The sequence below is a fragment of the Artibeus jamaicensis genome, unplaced genomic scaffold, assembly GCF_021234435.1.
Source record: "Artibeus jamaicensis isolate MK-2021 breed Jamaican fruit bat unplaced genomic scaffold, CSHL_Jam_final contig_475, whole genome shotgun sequence".
NCBI classification, from domain to species: Eukaryota; Metazoa; Chordata; class Mammalia; order Chiroptera; family Phyllostomidae; genus Artibeus; species Artibeus jamaicensis.
In genome coordinates, this window is record NW_026521852.1 from 7,178,080 (window position 1) to 7,191,436 (window position 13,357).

At 37.3% G+C, this 13,357-nt stretch overlaps 1 protein-coding gene across 2 annotated transcripts in view; it reads left to right on the plus strand.

The window, feature by feature from the left end:
- SPTA1 (spectrin alpha, erythrocytic 1) overlaps positions 1 to 13,357 on the plus strand; it is a 225,771-nt gene that overhangs the window by 134,194 nt on the left and 78,220 nt on the right. For both annotated transcript variants that reach the window (XM_037166281.2, XM_053668006.1), the window contains exons 27-29: positions 425 to 606; positions 9,765 to 9,864; positions 9,952 to 10,149. In XM_037166281.2, coding sequence (XP_037022176.2) covers positions 425 to 606; positions 9,765 to 9,864; positions 9,952 to 10,149 — 480 coding nt within the window. The remainder of the gene's footprint in view (positions 1 to 424; positions 607 to 9,764; positions 9,865 to 9,951; positions 10,150 to 13,357) is intronic.

A 13,357-nucleotide genomic window follows, 5' to 3' on the forward strand; every position in this document is an offset into this window, starting at 1 on the left:
TCCAACTGAAAAGTGAACTCTGTAGCTTGCCAGATAAACTCTGGCATAAATCAGAGTCATCATACAGCATGACATTAACATGTAGAACAAAAGGAAGCACAGAAATTCCTATAGTGGAAAGATATTTACAATAAAAATCAGGGTCATTGGGTTCTCTAATGACGCTGCCACTAACCAGTATTTACTTAGGCACTCTCCCGAACAGCCTTCTTTATCTTAAAAAGAATAGTCATGTCAGTGTTGACTACTTTACGGGTTTATCATGTGTATCAATAGAGTTATCATTTTAGTTAAGAAAGTAGCTAGATGTCCTTGTACCTCACTGATGTCTGAGGAATGGGTACCCTCAGGACTCAAGATTTTTCTTATTCTGGAATCTAGGTATGACTCTAGAGTGACGATCAGATCTCTTACATCTCCCCAGGTGACTATATTGGGAGAGACAGCAGAGCGACTGAGTGAGGCCCACCCAGATGCCACTGATGACCTGCACAGGCAGCAAGTGGAGCTGAATGAAGCCTGGAACAGCCTGCAGGAACATACAAAGGATCGTAGAGAGAGTCTAAATGAGGCCCAGAAATTCTACTTGTTCCTCAGCAAGGTCAGGTAAATCTCAAAAGGCTAAGAAACATGGGACAGCCTTCTAGGAGCAGTCTGGGTACAGGTGCTCTTCACTGTTGGGTTTGGAGGGTACCTCAATGCCAGGTAGTACCTCTGGTAAGAAAAAATGTCAAGTTCAGTACTTTAAGCCACAAAATATTGAAGTTTGAAGGAGTGTGAGGCCATATATGAAAATTGGAGAAACTTCAATAGAATGTATAGTATACATATATTGGGTGCTATGTCAGGAGCTGTAAGATATGGGTATTTTCATTATACTGGAAAGGTCGAGAAAAATACTGATAACCTTGGTAGAATGTAATGCAGCCCAAAAAACTCATCTTAAAAGACAAATGAAACTATATAAACAAAGGCACAAAGATAAGAAGGGGGCATCATATTCATGAAATGAGCAGGGATAGTTAGAGCATGGATTTTGTATCTCAGAGAGGTAAAGAGCAGTGGCAAGAAATAAACTGAGAAATGTTCAGATCAAATTACAGATAGTTGTAATTGCCTTGCTGAAGAGTCCACACATTATTACAATGTAGCAAATATATACTTTGTTTGGGAACAATTCCCACATTCTTTCCAATCATATCAGTCTGCCGGAAGACATACTTAGATGAGTACCCAAGAAGTAGTGGCTCACAATGTAATACTGTAGAATAAAAAAATGGGGAGAACTTTGGGCAAATGAATGTAGTTGCTTTTGACAACACTCACCTCAATTCAGCACCTCAGGAGAGCTATATATTTTTTAAATTTATTTAATTATTCAAGTACAGTTTTCTCTCTTTTACTCCCATCCCAGCCCACACCCACAGTGCTCCCCACCTCTCTCCCATTCCCCCCCCCCCGCCTAAGTTTTTGTCCATGTGTCCTTTATACTAGTTCCTGTGAAGCCTTCCCCTTTTCCCCTGAAATTCTCCCCCTCTCCCCTTTGGTCCCTGTCAGCCTGTTCTGTATTTCAGTGTCTTTGGTCATATTTTCCTTGTTTGTTTGTTTGTTTGTTTTGTTGTTCAGGTTCCTGTTAAAGGTGAGATCATATGGCATTTGTCTTTCACTGCCTGGCTTATTTCACTCAGTGTAATGCTTTCCAGTTCAATCCATGCTGTTGCAAAGGGGAGGAGCTCCTTTCTTTCTGCTGCATAGAATTCCATTAGTATATGCACCATAGTTTTTTGATCCATTCAGTTACAGATGGGCATCTAGGTTGCTTCCACCTTTTGGCTGTTGTAAATTGTGCTGCTGTGAACATTGGGGTGCATAATTTCTTTTGGATTGACTTATCAGGGTTCTTAGGATATACTGCTAACAGTAGAATTGCTGGGTCAAAAGGCATATTCATTTTTTAGTTTTCTTAGGAAATTCCATACTGTTTCCATAGTGGTTATACCAGTCTGGAATCGCACCAATAGTGAAGTAGGGTCCCCTTTTCCCCACAACCTCTCCAACATTTATTGTTTGTTGCTTTGTTTATGATGGCCATTCAGACCAGTGTAAAGTGGTATCTCATTGTGGTTTTAATTTGTATCTCTTTGATAGCTAGTGATATTGAGCATTTTTTTTATGTGTCTCTGGATGTCCTCCTTGGAAAAATGTCTGTTCAAGTCTTTTTCCCATTTTTTTAATTGGGTTTCTTGTCTTCTTAGAGTGGAGTCATGTAAATTTTTTGTATATTTTGGAGATTAAACCTTTGTCTGAGGTATCATTGGCAAATATATTTTCCCAAACAGTTGGTTCTCTTTTTATCATAATACTGTTTTCTTTAGCCATGCAGAAGCTTTTAATTTTGATAAGATCCCATTTGTTTATTCTTCCCTTTATGTCCCTTGCTCTAAGGGACATGTAAATAAAAAAGCTGCTGTGTGAAATATCTGAGATTTCCCTGCCAATATTCTCCTCCAGGATTTTAATGATGTAACAGCTTATATTTAAGCCTTTTATCCACCTTGAATTTATTTTGGTGTATGGTGTAAGTTGGTGCTCAAGTTCCATTTTTTTTTTTTTTGCACATAGCTGTCCAGTTCTCCCAATGCCATTTGTTGAAGAGGCTATTTTTACTCCATTTTATATTACTGCCCCCTTTATAAAAAATAATTGACTGTAGAGAGTTGGGTTTACTTCTGGGCTGTCTGTTCTGTTCCATTGGTCTATGTGCCTGTTTTTATGCCAGTACCAGGCTGTTTTGATTACAGTGGCCTTGTAATATAGTTAGGTATTGGGTATTGTGATCCCTCCTACTTTGTTCTTCTTTCTCAAAATTGTAGCTGCTATTCAGGGTTATTTATGGTTCCATACAAATTTTTGAAGTATTTGTTCTATGTCTGTGAAATATGCCATTGGTACTTTAATAGGTATTGCAATGAATCTGTAAATTTCTTTGGGTAATATGGACATTTTGATGATGTTAATTTTTCCAATCTATGAACAAGGTATATATTTCCATTTGTTTATGTCTTCCATGATTTCTTTCTTCAATGTTCGGTAGTTTGCTGTATATAGGTCTTTTCCCTCCTTGGTTAGGTTTATTCCCAGATATTTTATTTTTCTTTTTGCTATATTGAATGACATTTTTTTCTTGATTTCAGCTTCTGCTGTTTCATTGTTAGTATACAAAAATGCCTTTGATTTCTAGATATTGACTTTGTATCCTGCTGTTTGCAAAATTTATTTATTACATCAAGTGTCTTTGGGGTACAGTATATAGAATTTTCTTTGTACACTGCCATGTCATCTGCAAACAGTGACAGTTTTGCTTCCTTCTTTCCTATTTGGATGCCATTTATTTCCTTTTCTTCTCTGAATGCCGTGCCTAAAACTTCCAGTACTATATTGACTAGAAGTGGTGAAGGTGGACAACCTTGTCTTGTTCCTGATCTTAGTGGAAAGGATTGTAGTTTTTGCCCATTGAGTATGATGTTGGCTGTCAGTCTCTCATATATGGCTTTTATTATATTGAGCAATGCTCCCTGTATTCCCACTTTGCTGAGTGTTTTTTATCATAAATGGGTGTTGTACTTATCAAAACCTTTTTCCACCTCTATTGATATGATCAGGTGGTTTTTGTCTTTGCTTTTGTTTATGTGATGTAGTACATTTACTGATTTGCGAATATTGAACCATCCTTGCATCCCTGGGATGAATCCTGCTTGGTCGTGGTGTTTGATCTTTTTAATGTATTGTTGGATGCAATTTGCCAATGTTTTGTTGAGGATTTTAGTGTCTATGCTCATCAGGGATTTTGGCCTGAAGTTTTCTTTGTTTGTTGTGTCTTTATCTGGTTTTGGAATTAGCATGATGCTGGCTTCATAAAAAGAGTTTGGGTGTCTCTTGTCTTCTTGGATTTTTTTTAATAGTCTGTGAAGGATAAGAGTTAGCTCTTCCTTAAATGCTTTGTAGAATTCTCCTGTGAAACCATCTGATCCAGGGCATTTGTGTGACTGGAGTTTTTTTTGTTACTGCTTCAATTTCATCTGCTCTTATTGGTCTGTTCAGACTTTCTGCTTCTTCTTCATTGAATTTTGGAAGATTATATTTTTCTAGAAACTCATCCATTTCACCTAGATTTTCAAATTTCTTGGCATACAGTTCTTCATAGTAATTTCTTACAATTCCTTCTATTTCTCTGGGGTCAGTGTAATCTCTCTTCTTTCATTTCTGATTGTGTTTATTTGGGTTCTCTCTATTCTTTTCTTGATGAATGTACTTAATGGCTTTTGAACTTTGTTTATTTTTTCAAAGAAGCAGCTCCTGGATTCATTGATTTTTAGAATTGTGCTTTTAGTCTCTATGTCATTTAATTCTTCTCTGATCTTGGTAATTTCCTTCCTTCTACTTTCTCTGAGCTGTCTTTGTTGTTCTTCCTCAAGTTCTTGTAGGCGTAGGGTTAGGTTGTTTGTTTGAAATCTTTCTATCTTCTTTAGGTAGGCCTGTATTGCTATGAACTTCCCTCTCAGGACTGCCTTGGCTGTGTCCCATAAGTTTTGGGTTGTTATGAGTTCATTTTCATTTGTTTCTAGAAACTTTTTGATTTTTTCCCTAATTTCATTGTTGACCCATTGGTTGTTTAATAGCATGCCATTCATGTGATTTTGGGTGTTTGGGTTTTTTCCTTTGGGGTTGGTTTCCAATTTTGTTTCTCTTGGTCAGAGAAGATGCTTGGTATGATTTCAAATTTCTTAAATTAGTTGAGGCTTGTTTTGTGTCCTGTCTTGTGGTCTATCTTTGAAAATGTTCCATGTGCATTTGAGAAGAATGTGTATTTAGCTTCTTTGGGATGAAGTGCTCTATATAATCAGTTAAGTGCATTTCATCTAGGGCATTGTCTAATGCCACAATATCTTTGTTGATATTTTGTTTGGAAGATTTGTTCACTTTTGACAATGGGGTGTTAAAATCTCGACCTATAATTGTGTTGCTGTCAATATCTTTCTTGAAGTCCTATAAAATTTTCTTTATATATTTGGGTGCTCTTATGTTGGGTGTATATATATTTATAATGTTAATGTCTTCTAGGTGGATTCTTCCCTTGAGTATTATGAAGTGACCTTCTGGGTCTCTCTCGATGGCCCTTTTTTCGAAGTCTATTTTGTCTGATATGAGAATTGCTACCCCCCTTTTTTATTCTTGTCAATTTGCTTAGAAAATTTGTTTCCAGCCCTTCAATTTTAGTCTGTGATGGTTCTTTGTTCTGAGTTGGGTCTCTTGTAAGCAGCATAAGTGTGGGTCGTGTTTTCTTATCCATTTAGCTATTCTCTGTCTTTCGATTGGAGCATTTAATCCATTTATGTTTAAGGTTATATTGACAGGTACTTATTCATTGCCATTTTTGTCCCTGTATTTCTCTCTGTCCCTGTCTTTTCCATCCTTTCCTTAAAGCAGTTTTTCTAGCATCTCTTGCAGAGATGATTTTCTAGGAGTTGTATTCTTTTTTATTTTTTTGAGATTTTATTTATTTATCTTTAGAGGGGAAGGGAAGGAGAGAGGGAGAGAAACATCAATGTATGGTTGCCTTTGGTGTGTCCCCTGCTGGGAAATGGCCTGCAGGGAATCAGCCTGCAACCCAGGCATGTGCCCTGACTGGGAATAGAATGGCGATTGTCTGGTTCACAGTCCCGTGCTCGATCCATTGAGCTACACCAGCCAGAGCGGTGTTGTATTCTTTTACACTTCTTTTGTCTTGGAAGCTCTTTATTTGCTCTTCTATCTTGATTGAGAGCCTTACTGGGTAAAGTATCATTGGTTGTAGACCCCTGGTTCTCATTACTTGGAATATTTCTTGCCATTCTCTTCTTGCTTGGAGTGTTTCCATTGAGAAGTCAGTAGCTAACCTTATTGGGGCTTCCTTGTATGTCACTTCCTTTTTCTCCCCTGCTGCCTTTAAGATTCTCTCTTTGTCTTGGAATTTTGCCATTCTAGTTGATGATGTGTCTTGAAGTAGGCCTCCTTGGGTTCCTCTTGATTGGCACTCCCTGTGATTCCTGTATTTGTGTGATTTTTTTTCTCTCATCAAATTAGGGAAGTTTTCAATCATTACTTTTTCAAATAGGTTTTCTATCCCTTATTCTTTTTCTTCTCCTTGTATTTCTATTACTTGGATATTATTATGTTTTATATTATCTTTAATTTCTCTTAATCCCTCTTTATTCTTTCTGAGCCTCTTTTCTGTTTCTTGCTCTTTCTGCGAGTTTTTTTCTACTTTATCCTCCAACTCACTGTTCTGATCTTCTGCTTCATTGATCCTGTTTTTGATTCCTTCTACTGTGTTTTTCAGTTCAAAAATTGTATTCTTCATTTCCCCTTGGCCTTTGCTGATAGTTTCTATTTTCTTTTTCATGTTGATATAGTTTGAAGTGAGTTCATTGTAGCTCCCCTATAGTTTCTGGTAGCTCATTATAGGCTCTTTGAATTTCCTAGTAACCAGTGCTTTGAATTCAATATCTGATAGTTGACTTGCCTCTATTTCATCTAACATTTCTTCTGAGGCTTCCTTCTTATATTTCATTTTGGGATTGTTTCTTTGTCTTCCCATTGTTTGTGAGACTCTTCTTGTTAGCTTCAGCTTTTTAAATTGATCTGTTTTGACTCCCTGGGTATATGGTGTGAACTTCTGTGGTAGAATACCTGTGAAATTTAGTTGTGCAGTCTTGTTCAGGTATCTTTATGTTCTCCACTTTCACCTACTCCTTTTTGTGTGTGTGTGATCAGTTGGAGGGAGAGGCAAAATGGTTTATGACAGGAGATGAGTATTTTATGATATTTACAGTCACAGCCAGTAGAGAAGAGATAAAAGTTCTTTAGTTGTATATAGTGTTAACCATAATCTTCAACCCAACTTGTCACTTTTAGGAAAGGATGGACAAAACATAAATCTCTTGTTGGGGATGGAAGTCTTGTGAATTGAATATAGAAAACAGTGAGGTTGGGGGCAGTCCGGTTTTGAGGTAAAGTGAGAGTAAAGAATAGTAAATAGGTTTAGCATGCGAGCAAATGGAGCTAATCACTCCAGTAATAGATTTCAAGAACCTGTAAAGTGGGCTAAGATCCAGGAGATGTGTTGTGAAATGTTTACAGTTGTATAGAACAGCTATTATTTACAATAATATTAGAGCAACACTCATATGACAGACTCTATGTAATCTGTCTGAATAGGGGGTATAGAACTTTGGGTAGTGTGCTAAAGGAAAACAAGTTGTATGAAGTATAGAAAATTAGCAATACACTGTGGAGGAGACAACAGGGGTAAGAAGCCCATACAGAAAGAGGAGGAATACAAAGATATTATTAAAATATAAAAGAAGTTTTTTTTAAATAATGAAAAAATAATACAAATATGCATTATGAAGTGAGTTCTTTTGAATAATGAAAAAAATACAGATATGCAGCAACTTTTGGCTTCTCTGCTATAGCAAAGTAAAATTTGTCTTTCTGTCTCTACTGTTGGGATGCCCCTCTTTGGGTCCCACTTTTGTCTTTTTGCAGTTCTCCATTGTTTGTGTCTTTTGTGGGTAAAAGAAAACAAAGCAATAAACAAAAAAACGAGGAAAAAATGATAAGTTTGGAAAAAAAGGAAGAAGGACTAAAATAGGAAAAAAGAAAGGAGAGAAACAAAGTATTGAAAGACAAAACAATAATAAAATTGAAAAAATAAGATTACTAGAAAAAAGTTACTAAAGGAAAAAAAAATCCCTTGTTGGTGTCAAGCTGTCCAAACCGGTTTTTCTGGTTGCAGCAGGCTTTAGGTTGATTGGTGTATTTTTTCTGAGAGTGCTCTCCTAAGAGCTAGCCTTTCTTCAGTGTTCCATGAAGGGGATCTAGGTTCTTTTCAGAGCACCTTCTCCAGGGGTCTTTGCTGTGGGCTGGGGTGCAGGCATGCATGCACCAGCCAGGCTGCCGAATTGGGGTGTGGGTGCCCCTGCGCCCGCCAGGCTGCCTGGGTCCCGCAGAATCTGGCATGGTTTTTCCCAGTTCTGTGGCAGAATTCAAGTGCTTCTGCCCCTCCTCTGGATCGCTGCCAGGCTCAGTGGGAAGCAAGCCAAGCTGCTGTCACAGGAGAACACCTCAGTCCACTTTCCAAAAAAATTCTCCCAAAAGCCTGCCTCTCAGCCCAGCCCAATCCCCAGCCAGACTGGTGATGACAATGTGCCTCTCAATTCTTCCAGGATGGTGACCACAGAGTCTGCAGTTGAACATGGCCCTTTGTCCTTGTTACCCTCTCTGTAAACTCAAGAAGACAGGTCTCTGCCTGGTGTTGACCAGCCTCGCTTAGACAGGGAGGGAGGAAGCTGATGATTCAGCTCTCTCCCAAGGACCCTGCAGCAGGCTCAAGGCTCCCAAAGAGTCTTCTGTAGACCCACCGGGTGCTGGGCTCCTGAAGAGTCCATGGCAGACGCCCCTGGTGCTGGTCACACACTGATGCCTCTTGACCCCAACCAGGGCGGGTGCACCAAGGCCACTAGGCGCTAGCCAAGGGTGTGGGCCACCGCCCTCACTGCCCTTATCTTTACTTAGGTCCCCGAGACCCCACTGACCTGCAGCTGTCTGGTCCTTCAACGTCCATCACAATCTCTGGTCTCTTATTTTCATAAATGCTGAAGAACTGTTGGTTGATTGCACTGTTCCTCGGTAGATCTGCCAGGATTTTCTCCCATGTGTACAGGAAATTGAATCTGCTCCTTCCTACTCCATCGCCAACTTTGTCCCCATTCCAAGCTATAGTTTTTATACAGTAAAAATAAATAGCTACCATACTCATTATTCCAAATATTTTTTTTGCTCATGGATGATGATTAATGAAAGACAAATGGATGATAGAAAGATGGGAAGATGATAGATAGATGATAGATGATAGATAGATATATAGATAGATAGATGATAGATAGATGATAGATAGACTGATTTTACCTAGATTTCAGATTCCAAATCAAATGTTACCAATTTTTCATTTATGAAATCTTATGAAATCTTACTATTCAGTGTTGTTGGTAGTAACATTCTCAGCCTCAGAGCAAGTCTATATAATACTGTATTTTCTATCTTTATGATACTTTTGCTTTACATGCTGTTTAGGTAAGCTCCTAAATGTACAAATGCATCTTTTTTTAAAATAATATTTGGTACTTAATAAGCACCACAAAATTTTAATTATTTGAATAAATAAATAAATTTACACAATGGAATAATATTTCACACTAGACATGCCTTCCTTGAGATATCATAATAACATAGATTTGAAACCTGAGAATCTACTTTAAAGGAACAAGAATCATAAGAAATAATGGAATATATACTGGTCCTGAACTCCAGTGTCTGGATTCCAATCTAGATGTCTGCTGTTAGTTACATCAATGAGAAAAATGACTTGTTATTCTCAAAACTGACTTCCTCATCTCCAAAATGAAAACAAAATAATCCCCTGAATTCTATAAAAGATAATTGCAGGGTTTGAAAGGAGATGATATATGTAAAGAGACTTTCAATGCAAGGGATTATAAGTCATGTAGTGAAAAGTATAAGCCTAACATTTGTGAATCATAGAAAGCCAGATTAAAAAATATTACCTGGAAACATCTTTTTAGAGAAGAAAAAGCTCAAAGATAGATACTTCTGTAACAAGTTGCAAGGTTTTCTTATAAATCTCCATTTGTTTATTTCTTTAGAGACTTACAGAATTGGATCAGTAGCATTGATGGCATGGTATCATCACATGAGATGGCTGAGGACTTAACTGGTACTGAGATCTTGATGGAGCGACACCAGGTAGGGATACAAAAGCCATAGCCACTGGTCACATAACTTTGGTGAAATGTCATTGTCCTCACCAGTCTCTTCCCTTTTCTCCCATAGGAACATCATGCTGACATGGAGGCTGAGGCTCCTACCTTCCAGGCCTTAGAAGATTTTGGTGTAGAACTTATAGGTAGTGGACACCACAATAGCTCCAAAATTGAAGAAAAGCTTCAAACTGTCAGACTGCAGAGAGATTATTTAGAGAAAGCTTGGAATCAACGCAAGATGATGTTAGATCAGTGTCTGGAGTTTCAGGTACAGCAAATCTACAGTCATTGAGCAGGATTATTCTGGTTCCTCTATGCAAATTTACATGGTTAGTACAGGTATTAGTTTAATTTCATTGGTCTTCCCATGCTATAAACACAAAGGCAACACTTGATTATTTGACATTGTATTCTCTGCTTTATGGACTAATCATAGTCATATTCATTGTTTTTATCTTTGTTAAAAGAGCCAAAGAGGATGAGGGTCATTTCTTGCCATACATTGGGGTGATTATAATTTATGTATTAATTCAGGTGTTTTTTTACTTTTGATTTTTATTGTTGTTCAAGTATAATTTTCTGTCTTTTCCGCCAATCCCCCCACCTCATCTATCCCCAACTCCCTCTCCTATTTCCACACCCGCTTGTTATTGTCCATATGTCCTTTATAGTGGTTCCGGAAAACCCTTCACCCTTTTCCCTGCATTATTCCATCCCTCTCCCTTCTGGTTACTGTCAGCCTGTCCTCAATTTCAATGTCTTTTGGTATACTTTGCTTGATTGTTTGTTTTGTTGATTAGGTTCCAGTAAAAGGTGAGATCATATCGTATTTGTCTTTCACTGCCTGTCTTATTTCACTTAGCATAAAGCTCTCCAGTTCCATTCATGCTGTGGCAAAGGGTAGGAGCTCCTTCTTTATTTCTGCTGTATAAAATTCTATTGTGTAAATGTACCAGAGTTTTTTGATCCATTCATTTACTGATGGGCACTTAGGTTGCTTCCAGCACTTGCCTATTGTAAATTGTGCTGCTATGAACATTGGAGTGCATATATTCTTTTGGATTGGTGTTTCAGAATTCTCAGGATATAATCCAGCAGTGGAATTGCTGGGTCAAAAGGCAGTTTCATTTTTAGTTTTCTGAAAATATTCCATACTGTTTTCCACAGTGGTCACACCAATCTGCATTCCCACCAAGAGTGCACTAGAGTTTCCTTTTCTCCACATCCTCTCCAACACTTGTTGTTTATTGATTTGTTTATGATGGCCATTCTGACTGGTTTGAAGTAGTATCTCATTGAGGTTTTAATTTGCAACTCTCAATGGCTAGTGATATTGAGCATCTTTTCATATGTCTCTGGACCCTCTGTATGTCCTCCTTGGAGAAATGACTGTTGAAGTCCTTTGCCCATTTTTTAATTGGTTTGCTTGTTTTCTTAGAGTGGAGTCATGTGAGTTCTTTATATATTTTGGAGATCAAACCCTTCTCTGATGCATCATTGGTGAAAATGTTTTTCCATGCAGTTGGTTCTGTTTTCATTTTGATGCTATTTTCTTTAGCTGTGAAGAAGAGTTTTATTTTGATGAGATCCCATTTGTTTTTTCTTTCCTTTTTGTTCCTTGCTATAAGGAACATATCAGTGAAAACATTGCCACATGGAATGTCTGAGATGTTCCTGCCTATGTTCTCCTGAAGGACTATTGTGGTCATGAGTTATATGTAAGTCTTTTATCTATCTTGAATTTATTTTTGTGTATAGTGTAAGTTGGTGAACAGTTGCATTTTTCTTTTTTGCATGTAGCTGTTCGGCTCTCCCAACACCATTTGTTAAAGATACTATTTTTCCCTAATTTTATGCTGCTGCCCTTTTTGTCAAATATTCATTGACCACAAAGACTTGGGTTTATTTCTGGGCTCTCTATTCTGTTCCATTGGTCCATGTGTCTGTTCTTATGCCATTACCACAATGTTTTGAACAGCAGCCTTGTAATTCAGTTTAATATTAGGTATTGTGATCTCTCCTACTTTGCTCTTTTTTCTTAAAATTGCTGCAACTATTCAAGATCATTTATGGTTCCATATAATTTTTGAAGTGTTTGTTCTATATCTGTAAAATATGCCATCAGTACTTTAATAAGTATTGCATTGAACCTATAAATTGCTTTGGGTAGTATGGACATTTTGATGATGTTAATTCTTCCAATCCATGAACACAGTATATGTTTCCATTTGTTTATGTCTTCCATGATTTCTTTCTTCAATGTTGTGTAGTTTTCTGTATATAGGTCTTTTCCCTCCTTGGTTAGGTTTATTCCTAGGTATTTTATTTTTCTTGTTGCTATATCAAATGACATTTGTTTTCTGATTTCTAGTTCTGATGTTTCATTGTTTCTATACAAAATGGCTTTGATTTCTGGTTATTAACTTTATATCCCACAGTTTTGCCAAATTCATTTATTAGGTCAAGCAGTTTTTTGGTGGAGCCCATAGGATTCTCTATGTATACTATCATGTCACCAGCAAACAATGACAGCTTTGTTTCCTCTTTTCTAATTTCAATGCCTTTTATTTCCTTTTCTTGTCTGATTACTGTGGCTAGGACTTCCAGGACTATGTTGAATAGAAGTAATAAAGTGGACAGCCTTGTCTTGTTCCTGATCTTAGTGGGAAAGTTTTTCCTTTTTGCTTTTTGAGTATGATGTTGGCTATAGGTCTTCCTATATGGCCTCTATTATGTTGAGGAATGTTCCCTCTATTCCCACATTGCTGACTGTTTTTATACATGGTGCTGTACCTTGTCAAATGCGTTTTCTGCCTCTATTGATATGGTCATGCGATTTTTGTCTTTGCTTTTGTTTATGTAATGTATTATGGTTATTGATTTGTGAATATTGTACCACCCTTGCATATTTGGGATGAATCCATTGCTGGATGTGGTTTGCCAATATTTTGTTGAGGACTTTAATGTCTATGTTCATCAGCAATATTGGCATGAAATTTTCTTTGTTTTTATATCTTTGTCTGGTTTTTGGATTAGAATGATTCTTGCTTCATAAAAAGAATTTGGGAGTCTTCCATCTTGAATTTTTTGGAATAATCTGAAGGATCGGGGTTAACTATTCCTTAAATGCTTTGTAAAATTCTCCCGTTAAACCATCTGGTCCAGGGCTTTTGTGTGTTGGAAGCTTTTTGATAACTGCTTCATTTCATCAACTATTATTGGTCTGTCAGTTTTTCTGCTTCTTCATATATTCTTTGGAAGAATATATGTTTCTAGAAAAATTTTTATTTCAGCTAGATTTTCAAATTTCTTAGCATATAGTTCTTCATAGTAATTTCTTACAATCCTTTGTATGTCTGTGGTATCAGTTCTACTTTCTCCTCTTTCATTTGTGATTGTGTTTGTTTGGATCCTCTCTCTTTTTTCTTGTTGACCCTGCTTAAAGGCTTGTTGATTTTTTTCAAAGAACCATCTCC